Genomic DNA, 26,808 nt, shown 5'->3' on the forward strand with positions numbered 1-26,808 from the left:
TATTTTCCCTGACCTCATGCTAATAATATTGTTTTACTGATAAGATTCCCAATCACCTTTCTATAATTAAGCTCACGTAAACAGCCAAAGCAAAAGCAAAGACGTAGCTGCTAGAAGGGGGCAATAGAGCTTTAGAATCTTGTCCAATTCGTACCCTCTAATGGAGACGCCCGTGGTTTAATTTAAGTATTAGATGGGGCGCTTTCATTTCGATTGATTATAATTTGTTGCCTCAGTTACTTGGCAGCTGTAGTGGCTCATAGCCGGCGCCAATGCCAAGCTTTCCCCAAAACGAATCGAAATCTATATATATATTGGAACATTCTTGCAGAACAAAAAAAATAAAATAATGCTTACTGAGGGTTACCAGTGGCTCTTAAAGACCAGCAGGGATAATTTGTTTGCCCTTTTTCAATTGTTGTTGGGCTATCAATTTGTACGCTGGTTCATCGAATTCTACGAGCAAGTAACTTCTAGAGGAGGATATGAGCGACAAGTGAATAATAATAATAAAGAAGACGATGATAATAATGCAAACTACAATGATGATGATGATGATGATGATGAAGTAAACGAAGTGACGCCGATTAGTGATCGATGCAATGTGAATGCTGAAACTATGGGAAATGCAGGCATTAAGAGCAGCAGCGGCAGCAGCAGCAGCATTAAAAAACAAACAAAATCGTTACGAAAACGCCACAGTGAGGTAGGATGATGATTGGATGATAATGAAAATGATTGGATTCTGATTGTATTCTGATTGGCCTATGTATTTGACCCACTACCAACTGTGTAATACAGACTAAATATAAAGCCCGACATCGGAGCAATGTTAAGTGCAGTTTGTGCCGTGTGCTCCTCGTGTTAAAACTAAAGCTAAAAAAAAAAAAAAATTCTAAAAAAAATTTTCACTGTGGTGTTTTGTGGTAACTGATTGATTGATCATTATTTCCAGTGTGTGTTCTGACTAATCTTTATGAGCGTCGTTAATTGGGGGTGACATTGAATTATTTTATACATAGATTTTGTCTGACGTAACGCCTTCTCCTTCTCGCCCTAGTGTTCAATGGCCAAAGATATGGAGATTCACAGCATACCCATTAGCGAGGGTCAAAATGCTGAGCATGTGCTGTACCGTTTGAAACGTGGCTCCAAATTGTGTGTCCATCCGGATTCCTCTCTATTGGGTCGTAAGATTGCACTCTATACGAATTATCCTGCAGAGGGAAAGAAATTTGTGCGTACCGAATATCGTCTATTGGATTGGCATTTGAAAAATGGCAAACAAATCACAACAGTTATGCATCCGGAGGCTCATGTGGTGGACACCGATATCTATGCTCAGGTGGAATTGCAAATATCGGGCACATTTCGGTTTTACTTCACTTATGCTGAAAGGTAAGTGGATTAGAAAGAGAGAGTTTCTTTTATTAAGCCTGTTATATCTTTCCTTTTCCAGGGAAGTGAACTCTACTTCGCCACCAGATGGTGCTCTCTATGTCCAAGTAGAACCCACTTTGCATGTGGGACCACCTGGAGCCCAAAAGATTATACCTTTGGATTCGGTTCGTTGCCAGACGGTGATGACAAAACTTTTAGGACCCCTCAATACCTGGGAATCAAAGTTACGTGTGGCCAAGGAGTCGGGCTACAATGTCATACACTTTACTCCTATCCAAGAATTAGGTGGCTCACGTTCAGGTTACTCGCTAAGGGATCAGCTAAAGGTCAGCTCTAATTGTGCCAGTAAAAAGGGTGAAAAGATCACATTCGAAGACGTTGAGAAAGTCATCAAAAAATGTCGCCAAGAATGGGGGGTAAGTGGAGATTTGCTTCTCTTTGTGATTTTCTAATGATTTACTCTTGTTTTTAGGTGGCCTCCATTTGTGATATTGTCTTGAATCACACAGCCAATGAATCGGAATGGCTATTACAACATCCGGATGCAACATATTCATGTACAACCTGTCCCTATTTGCGTCCGGCTTTTTTGCTCGATGTTGCTCTGGCCCAATGTGGCAGTGATATTGCAGCAGGCAACTTGGAACATGTGGGCGTGCCTTCCATTATCGATTCAGAGTGCCATTTGGAAGCCTTAAAGTACCAACTGCATAATACCTATCTATCCAAGGTCAATATCTATGAACTGTATCAATGCGATGTTATGAAATATGTCAATGAATTTATGACCCAAGTGCGGACTCGAGAGCCACCGAAGAATGTGGCGAATGAGTCACGCTTTAGGGAGATTCAATTGATACAGGATCCTGGATATAGACGCCTGGCTAGTACTATCAATTTTGAACTGGCATTGGATATATTTAATGCTTTCCATGGCGACTGTTTCGATGAGGAGTCACGTTTCCGCAAGTGCGCCGAAACGCTGAGGCATCATTTGGATGATCTTAACAATCGAGTAAGGGGAGAGATTCAGGAATATCTCAATTATGCCATAGACAATTGCCTGGCAGGAGTACGCTATGAGAGAGTCCAGCATGACGGGCCACGGGTACGAGAAATATCGGAAAAGCATTCCGTATTCATGACTTACTTCACTCACACTGGTTGTCTGGGCAAATCATTGAATGAGATCGAAAAGGACATGTACACGAAGGCTGGTGACTTGTTTATGGCCCACAATGGCTGGGTCATGGGCTCCAGCGATCCGTTGAAAGACTTTGCCGAAGAGCAACCCGGTCGGGCCAATGTCTATCTAAAGCGAGAATTGATCTCCTGGGGCGATAGTGTGAAGCTACGCTTTGGTCGTAAACCAGAGGACAGTCCCTACTTGTGGCGTCACATGACGGAATATGTGGAGACCACTGCCCGCATTTTTGATGGTGTTCGTCTGGATAATTGTCATTCAACTCCCTTGCATGTGGCTGAGTATTTATTGGATGCTGCCCGTAAAATCAATCCGGAACTGTATGTTGTGGCCGAATTGTTTACCAATTCCGATGGAACGGATAATGTATTTGTCAATCGCTTGGGCATTACCTCACTCATACGTGAAGCTCTCTCCGCCTGGGATGCTCATGAGCAGGGAAGATTGGTTTATCGCTATGGTGGTGTCCCCGTGGGCGGATTCTATGCTAATCCCATGCGTGATGCAGCTTCCACTGTGGCACACGCTTTGTTCTTGGACTTGACCCATGACAATCCTTCGCCTGTGGAAAAGCGCTCAGTCTATGATCTTCTACCATCGGCTGGTTTGGTTGCCATGGCTTGTTGCGCCACAGGAAGTAATCGTGGCTACGATGAACTGGTACCACATCATGTGAGTAGCCACAATTTATGAGTTTTCCCTTGACAATAAAATTTAAATGTTTCTCTAGATCCACGTGGTAGATGAAGAGCGTCCTTATCAGGAATGGGGCAAAGGAGTGGACGCTGCTTCGGGCATTATTGGAGCCAAGCGAGCTCTGAATCTTCTGCATGGCCAACTAGCCGAAGAGGGTTTCAGTCAGGTTTATGTTGATCAAATGGATCCAAATGTAGTGGCAGTCACTCGTCATTCACCCATCTCCCATCAGACGGTGATCCTTGTAGCCCACACAGCTTTCAGCTATCCGGATCCCAATGCAGGACCCACTCATGTGCGTCCCCTTACCTTTGAGGGTGTTTTGGATGAGGTGATTTTGGAGGCCAGTTTAACCATGCAAAGTGACAAGCCCTTCGATCGGCCAGCACCGTTTAAGAGGAGTGAGAATGTTATCAATGGATTCACTCAGTTTAAGCTGAATCTCCAGGAGCACATACCTCTGAGCAAATCCCAAGTGTTTAGCACTCAATTGTCTGTGGAGGGCAACAATACGGTGCTTCACTTTGCAAATCTTCGTCCGGGTACAGTGGTTGCTATACGCGTGTCCATGCATCCTGGACCACGCAATAGTTTCGCCAAACTGCAACAATTGACAAATGATCTGCGTCTGGGCACCAATGAGGAACTCCAAGCGATTGTCAGCAAGTTGGATCTTCCCTCCTTGAGTCCAGCCATCTTCAGTTGTGATCAGGAGGAACGAGATTTGGGCTTGGGCGGCACAGCCTATGATATTCCCAACTTTGGACCCTTGGTCTATTGTGGCTTGCAGGGATTTGTGTCATTGCTGACGGAGATTTCACCACACAACGATTTGGGTCATCCTCTGTGCAATAATCTACGTGATGGCAACTGGATGATGGATTATATAGCAGATCGTCTGAACAATTATGACGAACTGAAACCACTTTCGAAATGGTTTAAAGATGCTTTTGAGCCCTTGAAGAATATACCACGTTACCTCATACCCTGTTATTTTGATGCCATTGTAAGTGGAGTATACAATGTGCTCGTTCAACAGGTTAACAACTTGATGCCCAGGTAAGCGAGCACGACTTTTAAAAGTTGAATCTATTAATCCACTTTTGGTTACTCTTGCAGTTTCATACGCGATGGTCATCAGTTTCCCCAATCGTTAGCTCTCTCCACTCTTCAGTTTTTGGCTGTTTGCAAGTCGGCCAATATGCCTGGATTCAGTCCGGCCTTAAGTCCACCGAAACCACCTAAGCAATGTGTCACTCTAGCAGCTGGTTTAACCCATTTCTCAACGGGTAAGCTACAATAATATTCAATTTCCGCCATATAGACTCAAGTTCCTTATCCTTCTTTCAGGTTACATGCGTTGCTGGGGTCGGGATACTTTCATAGCCCTGCGTGGCTGCATGTTGCTCACCGGCCGTTTTAACGAGGCCAGATTCATTATTCTGGGATTCGGTGAGTGCCTTAGACATGGGCTCATACCAAATCTTCTGGACAGTGGCAAGCCTAGATTCAATTGTCGCGATGCCGTGTGGTGGTGGTTGCACAGCATCAAACAATATGTGGAATCTGCTCCCAAGGGTGCAGACATTCTCAAGGATAAAGTCTCCCGCATTTTCCCCTATGATGATGCGGAGCCACATGCTCCGGGAGCCTTTGATCAGGTGCTATACGATGTGATGCAGGAGGCTCTGCAGATTCATTTCCAAGGCCTGCAATACCGTGAGCGTAATGCTGGCCAGCAAATCGATGCCCACATGGTTGATGAGGGATTCAACAATCATATTGGTGTTCATCCCGAAACTGGATTCGTTTATGGTGGCAATGTCTTCAATTGTGGCACTTGGATGGACAAAATGGGTTCGTCTGAGAAGGCGAACAATCGCGGTCGCCCGAGTACTCCCCGTGATGGTTCCGCCGTGGAGTTAGTTGGTCTACAGTATGCTGTCTTGCGTTTTATGCAAGGACTGGCCGAGAAGCAGGTCATACCATATACGGGAGTGGAACGCAAAGGCCCGTCGGGCGAACAAACGAAATGGAGCTTCAAGGAGTGGGCAGATCGCATCAAGGAGAACTTTGATAAACATTTCTTTGTCGGCGATCAAGAGACCTGTGCCGTGGCCAATAAACGAGGTATCTACAAGGATAGCCATGGAGCCACTCAAAGCTGGACGGACTTCCAATTGCGTTGCAATTTCCCCATCACTTTGACGGTGGCACCCGATCTATGTAATCCCCAGAAGGCTTGGCGTGCCTTGGAGCTGGCCAAGAAGCATCTTCTCGCTCCCCTGGGCATGAAAACTCTGGATCCCGACGATTGGAACTATCGTGCCAATTATGATAACTCAAATGATTCAACTGATTGCACCGTGGCTCATGGCGCCAACTATCATCAAGGACCAGAATGGCTTTGGCCAATTGGTTTCTATTTGCGTGCTCGTCTCATTTTCGCCAAGAAATGCGGACACTTGGATGAGACAATAGCCGAAACATGGTCCATTTTGAGGGCTCATCTAAGGGAATTGCAAACATCGCATTGGCGTGGCCTGCCCGAGTTGACGAATGATAATGGATCCTATTGCCCGGACTCTTGTCGCACTCAGGCCTGGAGTATTGCCGCCATATTGGAGGTACTCAACGATCTACACAATTTGGGAGCAGATGTGGCATAAGAGAAGCAAACCGAAAAACTAATCCTTAATAATACTCGGAAATTAGACAAAAAAAACACTTGTTAATCATATTTGTAGTTGCAATCCAAGGATTTTTGTTAAATTTAACTGTTACACTTTGATCAAAATGGATTTATTGCCCTCTATTAAAGCCTCAATTGTTCCTCACGAGAAGTAACTATCTCTGCACAGGCGCATGGAAGAGCATTGCGGTGGATCTATGGGACCCAGATTTAATCTAGGAGCATCTCGCTTAACAAACTTCAAGGGCTTGGGTTTCATTAGTATTTTGATTTGAGTTTTTTCTGCCTTGTGGCTAGATTCCTTTACTTCAGGTATATGCAAAGACGAGTCCTGTGGCTTCAAGGATGAACAAGTCAGCATTTTGCCTTTGTCGAACTGCAAAAGGTAAGAATATAGTTTTTTAAGTGGTTGCCTGGTTGTTATGTCTCTCACTTGTCGGCATTTGATAAGGATTTGCTCCGCAGCCTGGCATGTCAACTCGTAGGCATTATGTAGAACTATTTTCTGTATGAGATCCAAAACTATTGACATTGCTAAATGGTTTAAGGTGAAAGTAAGTCTGGGTTATTGCTTATTGTGGGATGCAACTGACAAAACGTTTTAAAAACAAAAAACTAAAAATTTTGAAATTAAAACAACTAGAAATTCATGACAAACTTTGACACAATTTTTACAAAAAAAACTTTACTGCATTTCGGTGTCTATTCACTTAAATTTCTATATATAAAAATACATTATTTAGTGGGTTGGTGTCTGTGTGTGTATGTTATGTACATAAAGCTCCGATCTTAAAAACTAAATAAGTTAATATAAATCTAATATATATGTACATATATATTTTGGTATACGTATAATTCTTCTTTTTCTTTTCATATAGGTCATCTTGGTGGTATACTGGTTGTATTTACAATTGGAGCAATGGATGTGGTAACATCCTCGTCATGTTCATCCAGAGATTTCAGATCTCTGCCAATATTTTCAATATGCAAACTTAAGGCGGCTGGGCCGGCATTTATTTCCTTTAATTTGGGTTCGGGAAGACAATTCTCTTGCTTCTGTTCACTGGCCTCACGTTTAATGCGCTCCGCATGATGAGAGGGCGTCAATGTGGTCATCTCCTTTTCAATTTTTAAATGCAATAATTCTCGTCGAATAGCCTCGACATTTTCCCCATTCAGAGAAGCGTTGGCAACTAGCGGCTGGCTGTGTGTTACATTAACGAGCAATGCCAGCGGCAGAGGCAATCTTTTGACCAATTCTGGAGGTGATGCTGGTGATGCTGCTGCTGGTCCTATCTTAATTTTGGCACTGGCATTTTTCATCAGTTCTCCCTGTTTATATGACAAGGGCTCAAAGACCTTGTCATGAGCTTCCTTCTCCTCTCTGGCATGAGCGTTTTCTGTTAGAATTTCAATCAATGAGGCTGATTTCGGTTTTGCTTGGGGCTCGGGTTTCATTTCAGGTTCAGGTGCAGGTTGTACTTGTTTTTGTTTAGCCAACTCATCATTGAGTTCATCCACAGTACGCTCCAGCAGTTCCTTGGTCTTTTTAAGTTCTTTTTTGGTTTTATCCAATTCATCCGCTCGAGCTTTGCTTTCTTTTTGCTCCTCGGCAGTGATTTCCTCTTCCTTTTTAATGGCGGCCTTGTCAATATTTTCTGGTGCCTGTTTTTCTGTAGGAATCTCTGCTGGCTTTGCTTTAATTTGGCTTAATTTAATTAAAGATTCCTCTTCGACTTTCTCAACTTTTTTATCTACAATCTCTGAATCTTGGCCATGTGTCTCATCTTCTGGCAGTGGTGGCAAAGGTGGGCTTTCTGAAGAAACCTTTGCCAGAGGCTTCTCCTCATGTTCTTTAATTATTTTTATATTATCCTCCAATGTCTTTACATCCACAATTGGATCTACAGGATTAGGATTATTTATTTGATCTACATCTTTAGCTAAATGTTTGGGTAATTCTGCTTTAATCACCGTCAGAGGTGTAACAATTTGTCCAACATCGAATTCTGGACCCGAACTCTTTTCATCGATGGCATTCAAATTGGCATAGGTGCCCAGAACCATTAAACAAAAGCCACTGACAAATACAAACTGAGCCAACGTTCTTTCGGATGAATCCTTCTTGATAATCTTACGGAAACTAGAAGCTGGAAACATAATACAAATGGCTACACCTATGGTGGAACCCACCAAGCCAATGATTAACTCTACGGAAGGAATAACCAGGGCCACACATAGCGAGAAGCCTACTATAAAAATGGTTATAAAACGAAATCTTTGCTCCGGTATATAGCTACTCGATTCGGTATGACCCTTACGATATAGCAGGGAGTATATACTCGCTCTGCATGGAAATATAACTAATGGAAAACTAAAAGCTATCGATAAAACAAAACCAATTTTAATTATATCACTGCCAAACGAAGGCGAGAGATTGACTAAAATGTTACCTGAAAAAAAAAAAACAAAAACAAACATTTTATAGATTAATCTTGTTAATTAATCATCAACACAATAAACAATAATCACAACAGTTAATTAAAATTTCAGCAATTGTCATAAATAATCTTTATGACCATTAAAAATATAAAGTCATAAATAAAACTTATCACATGGAATGGGGAAAAATCAAAACTCACCCGAAAAATTATAAGTACAAAAGGCAACATAGCCAAAGAAACCAACAGCTATATAGACCAGAGTGCAGATCCAAGTGGCATTACGAACAATGCCATTTAACTTATCCAAACTTTGATTATTTATGCTCTCAAAGACCTCGAAAAGTTGCCTGTGGTGGGAAAGAACGGTTCTATAGTAATCTCTTTTCATATAAATTAATGTTGACTTACATTTGACATGATAAGGCCATACTGAAGATGGGCAAACATTGTAGAACACCCGATGGTTCCCAGTAAAGGACCTTGCTCGTCCAATCATTGGCCGATATATGTGTCTCCGATTCGAGAACAATTTTCAGCATTAGGCAAAGATAAAATCCTATGGACGCTGTGCACACAGCGGACAGACTATCCACATTGCGAAGCATGCCCAGCGGTAATATGCAAATTAGAGTTATCACCAGCATGACACCAATACGTAGGTGTGAAGTTTGGAGACGCGGTGAATCAGCATCAATGTTGAAGATTTTAGCCACAATTTGTGGACCCAAATCACCAACGACCACGAAATAGGTAATGCATGTTCCAATTAGATAGCCAATGATGCATAACTCCACAAGCAGTTTGCCTGACGTGCCGAATGCGTGCAGACCCAAGAGTTCAAAACTTTTGCGACGTGTCAATAGTGAAGTTTTTATCAGATAATGACAGCATATTCGCGTTATGCCATTGCTTAAAATGAGAAGGAGTATGGATAGTATGATGCCGCATTTTTGAAAACAAAATGGCATGGCCAAGATGCCAACACCAATGATGCTATTGGCCAAAGTCATAACATGTCCAGAATGTGAGAACATTTTTGGCCTAAAGCTGGAGCTGGAGGCGCGTCTTTACACTTTCACTTCTCGCAGTTCCAGGGAACAGGTTTATCTGATTTATTGTAGGTGGACAGCAGACGCATACGTGTTTCCAATTAGAATAATAATACCATTTGTTAGTCGCTGTGTTGTCTGTGTGTATGTAGCCACTCAACTTTACCTGGTTTTTCTCCTCAGATAACGGGGTCGCGGTCGCACTTGAACAAGCAATAGTTATCAAAGCATTGAACAACAACAAAAAAAGAAGTATGAAAAAAAGATCAAACCACAACAACAAAAAATAACCGTCAACGGCGTCAGCGGCTTTGGGCTTTTAAAAATGTCTGGTTTTACATCTGGCTGATTGTTAATGCTATTTGTTTTAGGCAAACATTAATAGACCATTTCAGTAGTCTATTTGTCCGTTCTTGTTGCGCATTTTTAAAGCTTTACGTGTGTTTAGTTTTTAAACATATTAGACCTGCCGCTGCCAGCTGGTTAATGTTAGAGATGGCATAGTTGCCGATAGTAATAATGGTTTTCCTAAACGACTAACCATTATTGCTGCGTCAGCACTATCAAACATTCCACAATTAAATTTAAGCTAGTCCGAAAGAAAGTAGATTTCAGGTTCGAAAATTTGGCCGGGCTTAATATAAAACAAAAAATAAAATAACGTTTAAAAAATGCTTGGAAAACATTTACCAACACTAAACTTTATATATAGCCTTTTTTTTAAATTTTAGTTTTCCAGCCCTGAAAATTCAAGTAGCTTAAATAATAACTGAAAAATTCTATCGCTTTTGATATTTTAGAACATGTGCAGTTTCATAATAATTAAATTGTTGGCGGTTTTTACATTTTAGCTTGATAAATATATTCGATTGTACGAAATATCGATTAGTATATCGATATATGGCATGTTTTGCTCATCCCTAGTTCTTTTTTGCGTGGTCCGCCGTCCGACACGTTGTTCGACGTATAGCTGCTGCTGTAAATTTTTGCGATTTAATCGACAAATAAACTATCAAAATGGTAAGTGACAATGCTAAAGGTTAACAAAAACCATTGGAACACTGTGGCTATGCTCTTAGAAACAGAATCTGGCTAAAAGTTTCCTAAATACTTTTTTCATTCTAACCTCAAAGTATGGTATTCGCATGGTTTTGGTATTGGTTCTAATATTTTATTTCCCTTTTTTTGCAGGCTGATGAAACTCTGAAGAAGAAGCGTACCTTCAAGAAGTTCACCTACCGCGGTGTCGACTTGGATCAGCTTTTGGATATGCCCAAGTGAGTGTGCCTCCCGAATTTTTCACCCATCAGTAGTTTATATGATGATTGCAATTCTCTTTTATATTTTTTTTAGCAACCAATTGGTTGAGCTGATGCACAGCCGTGCCCGCAGGCGTTTCTCCCGTGGTCTGAAGCGCAAGCCAATGGCTCTGATCAAGAAGCTGCGCAAGGCCAAGAAGGAGGCTCTGCCCAATGAGAAACCAGAGATTGTCAAGACTCATCTGCGTAACATGATCATTGTTCCAGAGATGACTGGCTCCATCATTGGTGTGTACAACGGCAAGGATTTCGGACAGGTGATTATTAATTAAATTAAAGTAAAGATTTGATTTTTTAAATTGGTATTTTATTACTATTCCAGGTGGAAGTTAAACCCGAGATGATTGGTCATTATTTGGGAGAATTCTCCTTGACCTACAAGCCAGTTAAGCACGGTCGTCCCGGTATTGGTGCCACCCACAGCTCTCGTTTTATTCCACTCAAGTAGACGAATCCACAGCAAGAGCCGCCAGAACAGATGTTGTGTTATCTTTTTTGGCCTGGTTTTTTCTATTTCTGAATAAATGAAGTTTAACATTTTTTAAGAGGAAGAAAAGTGCGCCGTGTTTACGAAATGTTTATAAACTATTTATTTTGGAACTTGTATTGCATGTAGTTGTAATAGTAGTAGCATATAAGTGGGCTCAATTGAGAGCTATCTATATTTGCGCCCTGAATTGTTAGGGTTGGTGACCCCAACCCGATCATATGGTGAATCCTTCATATTGAATGCCACCGATCTTTGTTGTTGCGGTTGCGGCTGCTGGTAGGGCATATAGTGAGTGCCATTGCCGGTGCTGGTGCTTGGAGGCGGAACATTTCTTGCCTTTGAAGCCATCTCACTAACATCGGTGGAACCATAGGCACTGTCTTTAACTTGAGAATCATAATGATAATTATTATAGTTGGTGGGCGGCTGTTGTATTGGCATTTGGGCAAGCGATTGAAAGGCATTAGTTAGGCCCATAAAGGTCACTTGTTTGGTATTATTAGTTTTTGAGCCAAAGAAGGAACTAGCATTAGGGACAAAGCCCAGGGATTGTTGTTGCTGCTGTTGAACATTGTTATTAACTTGATTTATAGCTGGCATGCTGGCAAATAGGGCAGCCTGCACAGTGTCCGATTTGGAGCGTTGCAGAATGCCCTTGGTGGTTGTGGGGCGTGCTGGACCGGTGCCCACGCCAATGGAGTTTTTGGAAGGTGAAGGATGGAGGAGGAGATTGTGGCCAGGATTCACATCGAGAGCGGTTAGTAGGAGATTGCTGCTGCTGTTGAAGTTGTTGTTGTTGTTGTTTTGGTAGCCCTCACCTAGACGATTTATTTCCAATTCCATTGAGTTATACATGGTTAAATTGCTGGCCATTAAATCTTGTCTCGAACCCAAAGTCAATAAGCTATCCGCATTGGTCAGAGTCGATGCTGTGGTGTAATTTGAAGGAGCTAAAGACTGATTACCACTAGCCAGTTGGGCACCCATCTCACTAGGTCCCTGTTGGAGGACACCTGTTCGTGGATCAAAATGTTTCTGATTGGCATCTTTGAGGGTGCTCTTGATTTCCTTTGGCTTGCTGGCCAATGGCTGACGTATGGAGGAAATGTGTCCGGGCACAGGTTCACGCGAAACCGAAGATGAGGGCGAAGCTGAATTGGTTTCTTCATTCTCCTCCTTTAATTAAAAACAAAAAAAGATATAAAAAGAAATGGCATGAAATTCAAATTCCCCGCAAAATGTACCTCATCTTCCTCTGTTATGATGGAAGATTCTATCCAGTCTTTAATACGATTCTTTTTCTGCTGACGATCCACATTCGTCTCAATGCCACAATCCGCAAGGGTATACAACAAACGATTCTTCTCATCTGGACTGCTATGGAAGGAGTACATCGAGGGACATAGCTCATCCGTCTCATATTCAGCCATCTCTTTTTCAGCCGTCTTGGCCAACCAGCGATCGTCCAGGAATTTGGTAACATCTCCCAAACTCTTGGGTCTATTTGAGATGCGAGCAAAGAAACGTTTAAACATTCGCTGGCCATTCGAGGTGAGTAATTTAAACAATTTGGGAGTCCTCCTCAATGGCATCATCATGATGCTACTCTGCCAGGCCAAATAACGTACATAGCGTGGATCATCCGAGGCGGCTTTCTGCCAGGGCAAACATCCGGTCAGACATACAAATATCACAATACCAAATTGCCAAACATCGTGACTGGGATCAGCTCTAAAAAAGGGTCGGAGAATAACCATTTAAATTTACTGCCTTAGAGATTCTATGGACACTTACTTATATGTTCCTTCTGGTTTAACTTCTAATACTTCTGGCGGACTGTAGGGTAACCATTCGTTTCGTCTCTCCACCAGTGAGCCAGTTTGATAGGATTCACCAAAATCGCATAGTTTAACACGTTGAAAATCGGAGCGATAGATTAGAACATTATCCAGTTTAATATCACGATGTACTATGTCTCTGCAAAAAACTCATGATCAATCAGATATTATTTGTTATTATTATCTAAAACTCACTTTGAATGCATATAATCTATGGCAGAGGCCAATTGTTTGGCCACTCTCTTGCTATATACTTCGCCCACTCCTGTTTCCGTGACATTAGAGGTTAGATCGCCAAGTGGAGCATATTCCTGGGTGAAGACATAGAATCCAGCTGTCTCAAATGCCACATCATACGTGGTCACAATATGCCGATGCACACCCAAATGTAAACCATAATGAAATTCTCTATAGAAATCACGTAAAGTCACATAAGGTTTGGGTACTGCCTTCAGGACCATTTCTGTCTGAGACCCTCGATGTTCGACTAGAAGAATTTTTCCAAACCATCCTTCGCCCACAATTTGTATGATATCGAATTCATCAACCAGTTGAATCTGGAAATAAATTCGATTTAAATTTGAGTTTAATGGAGTCCAGATTGGGCGGCACACAGTTTGTTTGTTTGTTGTTGTTGTTGTTGTTGTGTCAATGTGTGTAGACACATGTGTTTCTCTCTATTTTGATCACCAAATCGGCTCATTAACATGGGTTCATTTCTTACCCCAACCGCCCCCAACCCTCCCTGACGACCGCCGGCATCACATACCCCACTATAATGTTGCTAGACTATTGGCCCCGGGTAAGAAAAAATGTTTTCTTATTATTGGCAAAATGCCAAATCAAGAAAATCAATTCTAATGTGGGACGAAAAACGAAGTTCGAATGCCCTTCAAAATTTTTTTGAAAATAAACTAAAATAACAATTGAAAAATCTAATTTAAAGAATCTATTAAGAGATAAAATAAGTGACGCGTTCATTAGGGTATATAGAGAATTAATTCGAGTATCTAAAGGGATTTCCTTTACTCATTTTACTCGAATTAATTAGAGTATCTAAAGGGATTTCCATTACTCGTTTTATTAGCATTAATTAGATTATCTAAAGGGTTTTCCATTACTCATTCTACTCAAATTCGATTGCAATTCGATTTCCATTACTTATTTTACTCGAATTCGAATGCAATTCTTTAAAAATTTATTGAAAGAAGTGATTTGAAATATGTCTAATACAATTCTAAGTATATAAAACAAGTTACCCATCCAAGGCTATGGAATGGCGGATAATTGCTCCCAAAAGTATGCAATAAATTCCCTTAAAATTCGTTTTTTAAAACAAAGAAGTACTTTTTGGAATGTACTAAGCATTGTTTATAGACAAATTTTCTAAATTATAAAGCAATCGAGTAGTTATAAATTGGTAGAAAATAATAAAGACTTTTTGCAGCATATTGCATTTAGAATTTCACCCCTTAAAGTATGCAATAACTTAACTTTAAGGAGTGAAATTCCCTTACTTTTCATGCCAAAATCTGCCTATGAAAAAACTAAAGTTTGGAATAAAAATGTTAGATAAATGAAAAATAAAAACTTGCTGTGATTCTTACTTTATTTGTAGTGCATGGTCTAATATTTTGTATAAAAATTACTTAAAGTATTTAAAAACTTACCTTTTCCAATTCAAATTCACGTATTTTGTGTATATGTCCGCGAGGTTTTTTTGACATATTGAAGCTTTGCACTAACTTGACAACTTTTTCAATGATTCAATTCAATGTTTATGTTCTACTTTGGATTGTTTTTATAAAAACTTCAATACTCAGTTGTATATCATTTCATTTTTTAATCATTCTCTCTGATCTTACTGTGAAATATATATATATGAATGAAATGGTTTCTATGAAGTGTATAATATTTATTTGGTTTCTTTTGGGGGAATGCATGCAGACCATGCGTTGTAAATATTTATAGCGGGCAGCGAAACAAAACTGAAAAGGGAAATACACATAGTGGCTATAGTAGGCTATAGCTATATCTGGCACCCGCCGATTTTCTCATATCTTTCCACACACAGATATGTATACACAGACATCGTCTCCTGTGTGTGTGTGTGTGTGTATATGCAGTTAAGAAAATCGCGAGTAAAGGAAAAGAGCGATGAATTAATCTGTTTGGATTTGGTTTATAAGTGAAAACAAAAAAAAAGATCCCCAACCCGAATGCGATGCGGAAAATGCTTGAATATTTCCTGGTAAGTAAGCTAATTTATTAAGTGCAAATTGCTGAAGTTATTTCATTTAATTCATAATGAGTAACTTATGAGTGTCTCGCTAGTTTGTGCCTTCTTTTTTGTTGAATTTTTTGTTGTTTTCGTTCTCATTTATTTTTTTGGTCACTTTTATGCATAATATCAAAATAATAATGTTCAAACATTTGCTCTTATATAAAACATTTCAAAAATATATATATTTTTCACATTTAATGTTTTATAGTTTCCCGATCAGTGCTTAGTTAACGAATTGGGTCACATTTTAACACAATTTACAAAATTTTATGTTTTTAAATGCATCTTTTTTTTTCCCCCCCTGTAGATAAAAGCAAAGAATGCTTCTGAATATAGGCGAGCCGATCGAACGGTTTATACGATATTTTACCTCCGACTTCTGCGAAAAACCGTTGCCAACTGACGGAGCTTTCATTTTGTTTTTGCTTTCGTTGGGCCAAGGAAAGAAAATTGTTTTAAAAAAAGATATTTTCAAAAATACAAAAGAGATGAGAGAAAAAGCGGGAGAAAAAGAGAGAGCTTTGAGAGAGATTTTGAAAGACAGAGGGATGGAGAGTATGTATGGAATTCTCAAATATAAAAATTGTTTAGGTGAAACCATTGTTTCGAAAGTTAATATGTTGTTTCAATTTTACAATTCTTACAATTAGTGGGATAAATGCAGTGCTGGATTAGGCCCCCCGCGCGGGGCCTACAGTAATACGAAAAACCTATATATAATGAAAATTAGAAGATCTGGTTACAATGTAACTGTGAGAACATAAATAAAAATCAAACAAAAACGATTCTCAAAGATAATGATTTTTTTTTCACAATATATAAAAATACATTTTTCAATTAATCTGACCTTTATTTAGACTGTATTTTCGCCGATTTCTAACCGATTTCAAAAAAGTTTATATCAATTAAGTTTTGCCTATTTTAATATACCATTAATGGATTGGATTTTTCAATGAGATAAGGTAGATAGATTAGATAAGATTTCATCCAGATTGAAAGGCATTATTCTAATTTGAAATTACAGACAATTTTTCAAATACCCCCCAAATTACCAATTTAGAGTTTCATGAAATTAATGTTAATTGGAATATTTTATTAGTAATTGGCAATTTTTGTCTCGCTTAAAAAGATAAATAATTTCCATAATAAATTTTACATTCCAATTTCTAAATTGATTTTAAAAGCATTAAAATGAGATATAACTTTAGAAAATTGAATAAATACAAGAACCCGAATATTCTTAATGAGGCCAATACCAGAATAATAGAAATTCTGCGGCTTTGTAGAATTAGGAACTTTTGTTTTGCCGCCAGTTCAAAAAACGTGATTAAAGTTTTAAACTTTTTTCCCCATGTAAATATTCCTAATTCTTGAAAGCATAATTAAAGCCATGAAAATTATTTTTCTAAACAAGAATAACCTTCTAAAACATAATCATAAATGAGCTCATTTTCAGATCATTAATAACTCCTTTGTCGAAAGAAAATGGTAAATGCGTATGAGCCTTTTATTAATCAGTTGCGATCCTTTTAAGAGGATCTTTTTTTAAATGATACACGGCATTAGTCTTACATTTTGTTAATGTACTTTAAATCAAGCAGATTTTGAGCAAATAAAGGAGTCATTTTTAAGCCTAGCTTTAATTAAATAATTAAAAATAAGGGCACAAAAGGTTCTGTTAAAAACAATCTTCCAAGTGCTGGGTCAGAAATAAGAGATTTTTTTTTCGGGCCCAATTCTGTTTATACTTTCTGCTCCCTTCTTACACTTTTGATGAATTATTTGCCCATTGATGTCTACATTAAATACAAAATAAATATCCTAAGTAAATGTAGTTAATACTAATAATAATTATTAAAAATAAATAAAATCGTTTGCTCCATTGCTTATGTCCATTTGAATCAAAATTTCATAAAATTAACAGAGCTCTGTTAAAAAAGCTTATAGCCGTTAACAGAACTTGACGGATTTATGTCATGTCTATCATACATACTCAAGTGCACCCACAACCACACACACACATATGCATACATACATACAGTTACATACACACATACATACATAAGTATTTACAAAGAGGCAACTCTAATTGGTCACTTCCGTTCCGGACAGAACGTTTCCTTGGCGCATGCGGACGTTGAGGCTAAACTTCTGTAGTTGCTGCTGTTTCTGACACTAACACACACACAAGCACATTTGTGTGACAACCACTTGTCGCGGGCTATAAAAGTCGCAGCATGGCTTGAACTCAGTTGCATACGTTCGAATGATATCTTTAACGCAACAGCTCTAAATTTTTCTAGTGTTTATTCTCTATATATTTTCTGCTTTTCCACGGTCACAAAATTGTATAAAGTGTTCATAAAGTGTAAATTTGTAACATTCGTGTTTTTTAAGCTTAGTAAAAAACAAAATTAAAGTCATCATTTCAATCGGCATTTTGTTGCAAATAATTTGGCATTATTATTATTATTATTGTGATGACTTTGGAAACTCTGTAAAATGGATTGGCATTTCAACTGTATTTGATTCCAGACATTGTGCAATTTTCAAGGTAATGCAGTTTTAAACAGTTTTCAAAAGTGCAAAATGTGCAACTAGTGCAGTTTTAGTCAGTGATTTATATATGTACATATATTTTATTTAGAGTTTGCCTAATGGTTGATTCTTGCAAAATTGTGTCAAGAATGTTTTATAACAGCCAAGAAAAGTGCACAAATTACACATATTTTCCGATTTATTTGTTTGTAATTCTCAACTTGTTCAAACATTTGGTTTTGAATATTGCGGCTCTTGAGATTTCAACGAGGTTCGCTCTGTCTTTAATAAAAATATCTTTAAATAGATATTTCCATAACCAAGGCTCTTTATGATTTTTATTTAAGTTCGAAGTGTGTTAAGACATTATGGATAGTAAAAGTAATAGAAACATAAAAATCTTTTTAATAAAGTTTTATCTCAAACTTATGTCTTAGCTTTAGGCTTTATATTCTCCTTTCAAACAAATCGATTAGGCCTTTAATTCTTCAATATAATCAAAACTAAATCTTGAATCTGTTTCATATCACATAATATATAAAGTCTCTTAAATCAAAAGCATAGGTATCTGAATCTTTAAAAGTTAAAATAGATACATTTTAATTATCCACCATCAGATTCCAATCTTTTACAAAATTAGATCTCTTGATTTTACGACTAAGGAGAGATTGCAGAACGCGAACTAATACTTTTATTTAATACATTTTTTCTTAAATTTTATGCTACCAAGTGATAATTATAGAATCGATCCAATCTATATTATTATTTATTAGAAGTATGAGTACTTAATCTTTGTTTTTAAGATTTTATACCTCAAAGTGCATTTGACTTTCCATTTTCTGGTGTTTTCTGACGCGTAAAAAATTGTTGAACACGAAATACAGCGGAAAGTTTTAGTTTAGTTTTAGTTTTTCAAAATTTTACTTTTAAGTTTTTAAAAGTAGTTTGGAGTATATCTAAAAAAACTAACTTACTTAACCAAAGCTAATCAAATAATTTTAATTAACATATAATAATCTAACACTTTTCAAGAGATGTCTAAATTTTGCTTTTCGAAAAGTCGTGAAATGGCCGAAAACGAGTTATATAGATGAAGAGAGAGTTACATTTTCTATACAAAAATAATTTTAGTGACATTTTTATTTCAATTTAATTTCTTTTTATGAATTTTTTTATCATATGCATAGAATAAAACGACAAACATAGTTTATGAGCATTTTATAAAAATAATTTACACAATTCGGGTTGGCGAATAAATTGTTGAAAAATTGCAAACACATAATACAGGCAAATAATGTTGATAAAATTTCTATCGATAGGAAGACTTAAAACAGTTGTTGATAATATAATTACCATACAGAAGTAGAAGATACTATACCAGCTTCAAAATTGAGCTCTATTAATAACTTTGGCTTCACAATGTTTCTCCGTCTGCCTTTTGATTTAATTATACAAGTGACTCTCTCGCAGCGTGAGTGAGTGCTTTAAACGCAATCAAAATTTTGTTTGGCCTAATTAAAGCCACAGATATATAGACTTACATATATGATTTATGACACAAATGTGGATCATCTTAATTAAGTATACTTCATGGGAAGAGCTTTGTTATGAGTTTTGTTTATAAATAAATATGAGATATGTACATACTTAACTTTTGAGTATTAGTAAAGGTTTTAAGCTCTTTTTTTGTTTTTGTTTTAAAAATTCATAGTCTAAAACACAGACACATATACACACATATACTCAGACACTTACGCACATATTTCTTTATACTGCTGTCAATTGAATGAAGTGAAGTGTTTGTGTGTGCGCGAGCCACCTGTCGTATACGTAATATGCGCCCAATCCCCTTATATATCCCCCATATCCTTCATCCACAACAAAACAAGCTCTTCAAGGGCTAGAGCAGGACATGTCCATATCGATGTCGTGACCAAACATCTGTCAAGTGCTTAACCACATACTCTTTCTCTTACCTCCAGGCCATATTGTATGTGGTTGTTGCTAAAGATTTTCCTTTGACTTTTTTACCCACATTTTGTTTGTTTTCTGTTTTTTTTTTTTTTACAGAATTTGGCGAGAAGGCATCGTAGCACGGTGTGTGTGTGAGAGAGACAGAGAGTGAGTGCGAGTGAGTGTGTGTGCGTGTGTGTGTGTGTGAGGGTCTGGGATATTGGTTCGATTGGTTTGCAGATGTCACCAAATACCGGACAACAAGATCAGGAACAGCAGCAGCAGCAGAACCAACAGCAACAACAGCCACAACAAATAATAAACAAATCACCCATTCCACACGATAATAATTTGAATGATAATACCAGCATTAACGACGACGATCGCGAGACATGGAGCGGCAAAGTGGATTTTTTATTATCAGTTATTGGATTCGCTGTAGATTTAGCAAACGTTTGGAGATTTCCATATTTATGCTACAAAAACGGAGGTGGTAAGTATCAAATGATTTGCTCTAAACAAGAAAAGAAGTAACAATGAAGAAAGCCACAAGTGTCCAGACTGGACAGAAGATGAAGCATTTGTAGATCTCTCAGTTTAGGTATAAGAACCAAAGTCATGAAAAGTCATTTTGAGTTCTTGCCCCTATTCTATTGCTGTTTAGGCCAATTAGAGCATAGAAATAATTCATGTGGTTTCTCTTTACACACCATTGAGCTTGAGAGAGAGAGGGAGGAAGAGAAAAGAAATTGTCCTCATTCCTTCATTTTTTGGTTTACTTGCCTTGTTAACACTTTGCCTAGAACTTGACTAAAAGAAGGCTGAAGCAAGGGGGAAGGCCAGAAAAGTGCGTGCGAAGTGTTGCCATTAACTTCTAGGGCGGTAAGCGTTCACTTCCTGCAAAGTGAAAAGTAAAGGCAAAGGGAAAGGGAAAACTCATTCGCCATGCCCCATCCCCCCATACCCCCCATCAACCCCAAGACCAACAACATTCACATTCACATCCACATCCATTCAGCCATCATCATTCAAAACAATTTCAAAGTTAAGTGCTTTTGTATGACAACTAAATCTGGCAGTCATAATCGCATTTGGCTCCTGCTTCAGTACTGAATAAGCCTCTCTCTCCTTCCCATTCCCATACCCCCTTTTTTTTTTTGTTGCTTACTCCTTGTCTATATATCTCACACACAATGCCAACTTATAAGTAATACGCATTGTGGGAAAAAATGAAATTCATGTGCCACACACGTTTTTTCTCCTCCATCCTTTCTTTTTTTTCTACTTTTTCTGCACTCGTATTAGATGGAGCACTTAGAAATGGATTCTGATTTCTGATGCTTATGGCCTTTTTTTTTTTTGTTACGTTTCACACCAGCGAGGGTTTCCTCCATAAAGGCATACATATATAGGGAATCCAACTGGTTAAATTTGCAATTTACATCGATAGAAAGAGGTTGAAATCTAGGAAAAATGCTCTAAACAATTTGATTGTGAATCTAGCAAACTTTTGTGGCAACCCTCGTGCTCACTTGGACAATACTTACCACTTGTATTTACTATTTTATGATTTAAGCTTTAAAATCCAAATAAATTATGGTCATATTTATGCGCTTCATTGCACTCCATCAAGTATGTAAGTGAATGTTGGTGTAGAAAGAGCTCCTCAGGATGGTTGGATGGATGGATGGATGGAAGGAATACAGGGAATGGAAACGTTTCGGTGAATGAGAGCTGCTTAACTTAAGCTTTTTATTGCCAGCGGTGGCCAAGGCGTTGCTAGGCTTAACTTTTCTCTCTCTCAGCTTAGTTGGCATTATGATGGAATCGTTGTTCCTGCTAAAATGCTTATTAAGACCTACGACTTGAGTCTGAAACTGATACGAACCGGAAATGTATATTAACTAAAGGAAATTAAGGCATCAACAGCAGCAGCAGCAACAGCAGCAGCAGCAACAGCAACAAGAGAAACTTTTGCCCTGGCCCAAACATTCTCTTTTAGGTTTTGTTTTATTTTACATTTTCTTTTATAATTGACAACATCATGATGATGTGAGCCTTTTCCACTTATAAAGGACCGTCGACGACTTTGTCACCCACTTTGCCTGCTAATAGACATAATCAAATCATAAAAAAGTAAAGCCCCGCCTCCACCCCCCCCACCATCATAACCTCCTATAGCCGTCAACCTGCCAGCTCTCTTCCTTTTTCTATGTCACTCAACACAAAGTATCGATGGCACTTTACCAATTGTTGGGTGTAGGCGGGGCGGGGCGTGGTCTCTATACGCCCACAAGTTCGAGTGCATGAGACAAACGAAACGGCGAAACGGCGGGGCCCTGAGGTTGAGGGTGAAAGGTCCTTCTCGGCTCTGTTAATGTTTTTAAAATGTCCTTAGAGAGTGGCACTTGTAAAACAATTTGATTTTGTATATGGACGGGTGTACAGCGACAAAAACAGATATTGACATGGGTCCATGGGTCAATCGCCACTCCTATTCTTCACTTTGGTCTAGGGACAAATGCAGGATGTAGGATGCACTATGCCGGATGGCATATACTCACATTTTACAGAAACAAAAAAAAACGACTAAAAGAAAAAACTAACAACCAACATGGCCAGCATTAAATACAGTGGTCCATCATGGCAGAAGCTTGGACAAAATTAGTTATTTGTTTTAACAGTTAATTAAAGTTAAGAGATAGTTTACAGCAAATTGAAGTCACTACAATTTTACTCAATATTTATCATAAATACATATATAAAACTTCAACCACTGTGCCCCTGAGTCCAATGGCGAACTAAAATGAGCTTGTTTCCGTTCAAATAAAAAGAGGAAGAAAAAAAGAAGAGAAAAAAAGTTGAACTAATTTCCACATCATTCAATTTTACCGCCGTGCACTTTAACAGGCGCTTTCCTTGTACCCTATGGAATTATGTTGGTAGTTGGTGGTATTCCACTTTTCTACATGGAATTGGCCCTGGGACAGCACAATCGTAAGGGGGCCATCACATGTTGGGGTCGTCTTGTGCCCCTCTTTAAAGGTGAGTGCAAAACACAAAAAGACTAAAAATCAAAGTCAAAGTGCCCTGTTTTCTATTCATAGGCATTGGTTACGCTGTGGTTCTAATTGCCTTCTATGTGGATTTCTATTATAATGTTATCATTGCCTGGTCATTGCGTTTCTTTTTTGCCTCATTTACAAATACTTTACCCTGGACATCGTGCAATAATGCCTGGAATACACCTCAATGCAGGCCGGTAAGAGAATCGTACTAAAGTAAAGACCTTTTCATAAGAACTTGTTTGCAGTTTGAGAGCCAAAATTCCACACGTTTAATACCAAATGGCAATACAAGTGATATTTATTTGTATGGCAATCAAAGTTTATATTTTACAAATGAAACCATGTACTATGGAAATGTTACCAGTTTGGCACCAGCTATTGCTCCCTCATCTCATGTTGAGGGTTATCAATCGGCGGCTTCTGAATATTTTAAGTGAGTATCTGAATGGCCTACTTGGAACTGCGAAATGGAGTAACTTTGCCCCATAAAGTATGCTATATAATGGCAAAGTATTCATTATTTTAAAACCAAACATCTCTATAAACAATGTTTACTTCAAGCTTAGTTTTTCATCCATAGTATATTCCAAAAACTTCTTATTATGTGTTTTAAAAAGTAATTTCTTGAGCTACTGCTATTACATTACAAAAATCACTTTTTATGTGTTTCAAAAAAGTGATTTCTTGATCTATTGCATACTTTAGGGAGCAAATTTTTCCCTTTTCACAGCCTGAGATGCGCCACATGTATCCTAATATCCTTCTTTCATACATAATCCATAAATTATTCATATTTCACAGTCGTTATATTCTGGAATTAAATCAAAGTGAAGGCATTCATGATCTGGGTGCTATTAAATGGGATATGGCTTTGTGTCTTCTCATTGTCTATCTCATTTGTTACTTTTCTTTGTGGAAAGGCATTAGCACCTCCGGCAAGGTATGATAATACCAGATAACAACTCCATTTCAATCCTCATCTTAATATTATTTTTTAGGTGGTTTGGTTTACAGCTTTATTTCCCTATGTGGTCTTGTTGATTCTACTTATACGTGGTCTAACCTTACCAGGATCATTTATGGGTATACAATATTATTTGACACCCAATTTCAGTGCCATTTACAAGGCCGAAGTATGGGTAGATGCTGCCACTCAAGTGTTCTTTTCATTGGGACCAGGTTTTGGTGTACTCTTGGCCTATGCCTCATACAATAAATACCACAATAATGTGTATAAGTAAGTGAATATATTAAATAAAAGAGAGACAGAGAGAGACTAATGCTATTATCTATTACTAGAGATGCTTTGCTCACCAGCTTCATTAATTCGGCTACAAGTTTTGTGGCTGGTTTTGTGATATTCTCCGTATTGGGTTATATGGCTCATACATTGGGTGTACGCATCGAAGATGTGGCCACCGAGGGTCCGGGATTGGTATTCGTTGTCTATCCAGCAGCCATAGCCACAATGCCAGCCAGCACATTTTGGGCATTGATCTTCTTCATGATGTTACTTACCTTGGGTCTGGATAGTTCGGTAATAATCAAAGGGATTTGAGTTTATTTAATTTAATTTAATTTAATTTGAATCTCTTTTGTTTGCAGTTTGGAGGATCGGAGGCCATTATAACAGCTTTGTCGGATGAGTTTCCAAAAATTCGCCGTAATCGAGAGCTCTTTGTAGCCGGACTCTTTTCATTGTATTTTGTTGTTGGCCTGGCCAGTTGTACTCAGGGTGGTTTCTATTTCTTTCATTTGCTCGATCGATATGCCGCCGGCTATTCCATATTGGTGGCTGTATTCTTCGAGGCCATTGCCGTCTCCTGGATATATGGAACGAAACGTTTTAGCGATGATATACGGGATATGATTGGCTTTCCGCCGGGAATGTATTGGCAAGTTTGCTGGAGATTTGTGGCTCCAATTTTCTTGCTATTCATCACAGTTTATGGCCTAATTGGCTATGAGCCGTTAACCTATGGCGACTATGAGTATCCAGGATGGGCCAACACTTTGGGTTGGTGCATAGCCGGCTCCTCGGTTGTGATGATACCAGCTGTGGCCATATTAAAGTTAATCTCCACACCGGGCACTCTAAGTCAACGATTGACAGCCTTGACGACGCCGTGGCGGGATCAGCAACTGGAAATGGCATTGACCCTGAATGGGGTGACCACTGAGGTGACTCTGGTACGAATAACTGAGACCGATCACAAGGGTGCGGTGGATGTCTGAGTTCGGCCTAGATTTCCGATTTATTATGTTTGAAGATTTACCAACAACTTCGGCTTATACCTAAAAAAACCTTTCTGTTCATTTATTTCATTTCGATTGGCTTTGATCTTGATGGTAAGATCTTATAATGAAGCATACTTTCGCATACAACGTAATGTACTTACCACTTAGGTTTCTGAGTCTAAAAAATAAGACTAGCTTGTAGTTGAGTAGAGAAACCATTATCAAAAACCATTACCAAAAAACAAAAAAAACCAAAACCAAAACAAATGCTGTGTAGATAATACAGAAACTTAGAACATTTGAATTTGATAACTTTTGCTTGCTAATGCCAAAAGGAATTAAACACAAACGACCAAAACAAAACAAACAAAAAAATTATAAAACATAAATATTACCTAAAAAATACCAAGGAAAAACACTTAAAAAAAAATTGTACATAAATTTATGCATTTTGTATATTATTAGTTTCGATTTCTGTTTTCAATTTAAGAGAAAATCTTTTCGGAACAGCCACGAAAAGATTTTCTATGCAATAGTTTTAATTTTCACTTTGAAAATTTCAATCAAACAGCCATATTGAAATTTTCAAAAAAAGATTATTGTTAAAAAATGGTTTTTGTTAAAACAAAATGAAACAAAATTGTCAGCCATCAATTTTGTTTCAATTTGCAGTATTATTAAAATAAATTATTCTATTTTTCAGTTACTAAAGTAAACAAATTGTGTACTTACTTTAATTATAATGAGGAAAAGACTTGGTTACACCCTACACTACAAGATTTGGGCTCTTAATGCAAATTAGAAGATCAATTACCAATATTAAAGTTGGAACATAAATGAAAATCGGTCAAAAACGATTGACGAATTCATTTATTTCCAATTTCGAAACACAAATTTTTGGTTAATCTGTCTTTTTTTAGACTGTATTTTTACCAATTTGTAAACGATTTCAATCTTAAATCGCAATTTAGCATGTTTCAATTGGTAAACTTTTGCGGTTCATTGGAATTTTTTGCCTCGCCTAACAGGACATATCCTTATAATATCCCTTTTAAAAATCGGTTAAAATTGAACAAATTACAGATTCGTAAAGTTAGAATTTTTAAAGAATTTGTAGAATTTTTCAAACAAATTTTTGTTCATTTACCTATTTTGCTGAGAACTATATATTGGTAAATGAATGAACAATAAAGTAATAAATAACCTCTGAAAGCTCAATGCCCCTCAAAGCGCTGGGCCGTAGCATTAGCTAGTCCCTGATATATGGCTAATCCGGCATTGCATCAAGAGAAGAAGGGAAAGTGTATACATTAAATATATTGATGAACTAAATTTAAGTACAGCAGATGTTCAGTGAATCCCCAATATACCGATGTACCTTGAAATGCGTAATCTGATGGATTCATAAAATTCTTCGGTTAATAACCTTTAATTCGGTATGGGTACTTATTAATACTTATTCGTTTTTTTCATGAGTCTTGAGGTTTTTGTTAGAACAGATCAACCAAAATTTTTATTAGTTTTCTTTATGATCAACTAATCTGTAAGTAATTTGGCTTGATTTGCTACAACCATTTTCCTCAAAAGGTTTTAC

At 38.0% G+C, this 26,808-nt stretch overlaps 6 protein-coding genes across 9 annotated transcripts; 3 read left to right on the plus strand and 3 right to left on the minus strand.

The window, feature by feature from the left end:
* The first annotated feature begins 251 nt into the window (after positions 1–251).
* Positions 252–6,138, plus strand: LOC6640393 (glycogen debranching enzyme). Of its 3 annotated transcripts, none has more exons than XM_023174921.2 (7): positions 252–706; positions 1,061–1,398; positions 1,460–1,817; positions 1,874–3,277; positions 3,336–4,360; positions 4,421–4,590; positions 4,652–6,138. In XM_023174921.2, exons 1-7 carry the CDS (start codon positions 350–352, stop codon positions 5,968–5,970), a joined length of 4,971 nt encoding a protein of 1,656 aa, XP_023030689.1. In that variant the 5' UTR covers positions 252–349; the 3' UTR covers positions 5,971–6,138. The 3 variants fall into 3 exon arrangements, with proteins under 3 accessions (XP_023030689.1, XP_023030690.1, XP_015034230.2); XM_023174922.2 differs by having other exon boundaries at positions 253–496; XM_015178744.3 differs by having other exon boundaries at positions 253–466.
* On the minus strand, positions 6,037–6,648 carry LOC6640392. The gene is made up of 2 exons (XM_002062998.4): positions 6,427–6,648; positions 6,037–6,369 (listed from the first exon to the last, which is right to left on the minus strand). The coding sequence occupies exons 1-2, from the start codon at positions 6,523–6,525 to the stop codon at positions 6,136–6,138; spliced, it is 333 nt and encodes a 110-aa protein (XP_002063034.1). The 5' UTR covers positions 6,526–6,648; the 3' UTR covers positions 6,037–6,135.
* Positions 6,649–6,824: 176 nt separating this feature from the next.
* On the minus strand, positions 6,825–9,972 carry LOC6640617 (putative sodium-coupled neutral amino acid transporter 10). The gene is made up of 4 exons (XM_002062997.4): positions 9,653–9,972; positions 8,846–9,544; positions 8,636–8,784; positions 6,825–8,446 (listed from the first exon to the last, which is right to left on the minus strand). The coding sequence occupies exons 2-4, from the start codon at positions 9,469–9,471 to the stop codon at positions 6,873–6,875; spliced, it is 2,349 nt and encodes a 782-aa protein (XP_002063033.2). The 5' UTR covers positions 9,472–9,544; positions 9,653–9,972; the 3' UTR covers positions 6,825–6,872.
* Positions 9,973–10,400: 428 nt separating this feature from the next.
* Positions 10,401–11,380, plus strand: LOC6640616 (40S ribosomal protein S15). The gene is made up of 4 exons (XM_002062996.4): positions 10,401–10,506; positions 10,678–10,763; positions 10,840–11,062; positions 11,128–11,380. The coding sequence occupies exons 1-4, from the start codon at positions 10,504–10,506 to the stop codon at positions 11,251–11,253; spliced, it is 438 nt and encodes a 145-aa protein (XP_002063032.1). The 5' UTR covers positions 10,401–10,503; the 3' UTR covers positions 11,254–11,380.
* LOC6640615 (serine/threonine-protein kinase meng-po) lies at positions 11,372–14,997 on the minus strand. Of its 2 annotated transcripts, XM_002062995.4 has the most exons (6): positions 14,804–14,994; positions 13,329–13,690; positions 13,090–13,272; positions 12,540–13,026; positions 12,114–12,471; positions 11,372–11,681 (listed from the first exon to the last, which is right to left on the minus strand). In XM_002062995.4, the coding sequence occupies exons 1-6, from the start codon at positions 14,858–14,860 to the stop codon at positions 11,461–11,463; spliced, it is 1,668 nt and encodes a 555-aa protein (XP_002063031.2). In that variant the 5' UTR covers positions 14,861–14,994; the 3' UTR covers positions 11,372–11,460. The 2 variants fall into 2 exon arrangements, with proteins under 2 accessions (XP_002063031.2, XP_023037905.1); XM_023182137.2 differs by having other exon boundaries at positions 11,372–12,471; positions 14,804–14,997.
* A 2,699-nt stretch (positions 14,998–17,696) lies between these two features.
* Positions 17,697–25,576, plus strand: LOC6640614 (sodium-dependent dopamine transporter). The gene is made up of 9 exons (XM_002062994.4): positions 17,697–17,971; positions 20,026–20,401; positions 22,819–22,953; positions 23,016–23,170; positions 23,222–23,409; positions 23,778–23,916; positions 23,975–24,213; positions 24,276–24,513; positions 24,582–25,576. The coding sequence occupies exons 2-9, from the start codon at positions 20,149–20,151 to the stop codon at positions 25,209–25,211; spliced, it is 1,977 nt and encodes a 658-aa protein (XP_002063030.3). The 5' UTR covers positions 17,697–17,971; positions 20,026–20,148; the 3' UTR covers positions 25,212–25,576.
* The last annotated feature ends 1,232 nt before the right edge of the window (positions 25,577–26,808 follow it).

This window comes from Drosophila willistoni (assembly GCF_018902025.1).
Source record: "Drosophila willistoni isolate 14030-0811.24 chromosome 2L unlocalized genomic scaffold, UCI_dwil_1.1 Seg196, whole genome shotgun sequence".
In the NCBI taxonomy this organism is placed as follows: domain Eukaryota; kingdom Metazoa; phylum Arthropoda; class Insecta; order Diptera; family Drosophilidae; genus Drosophila; species Drosophila willistoni.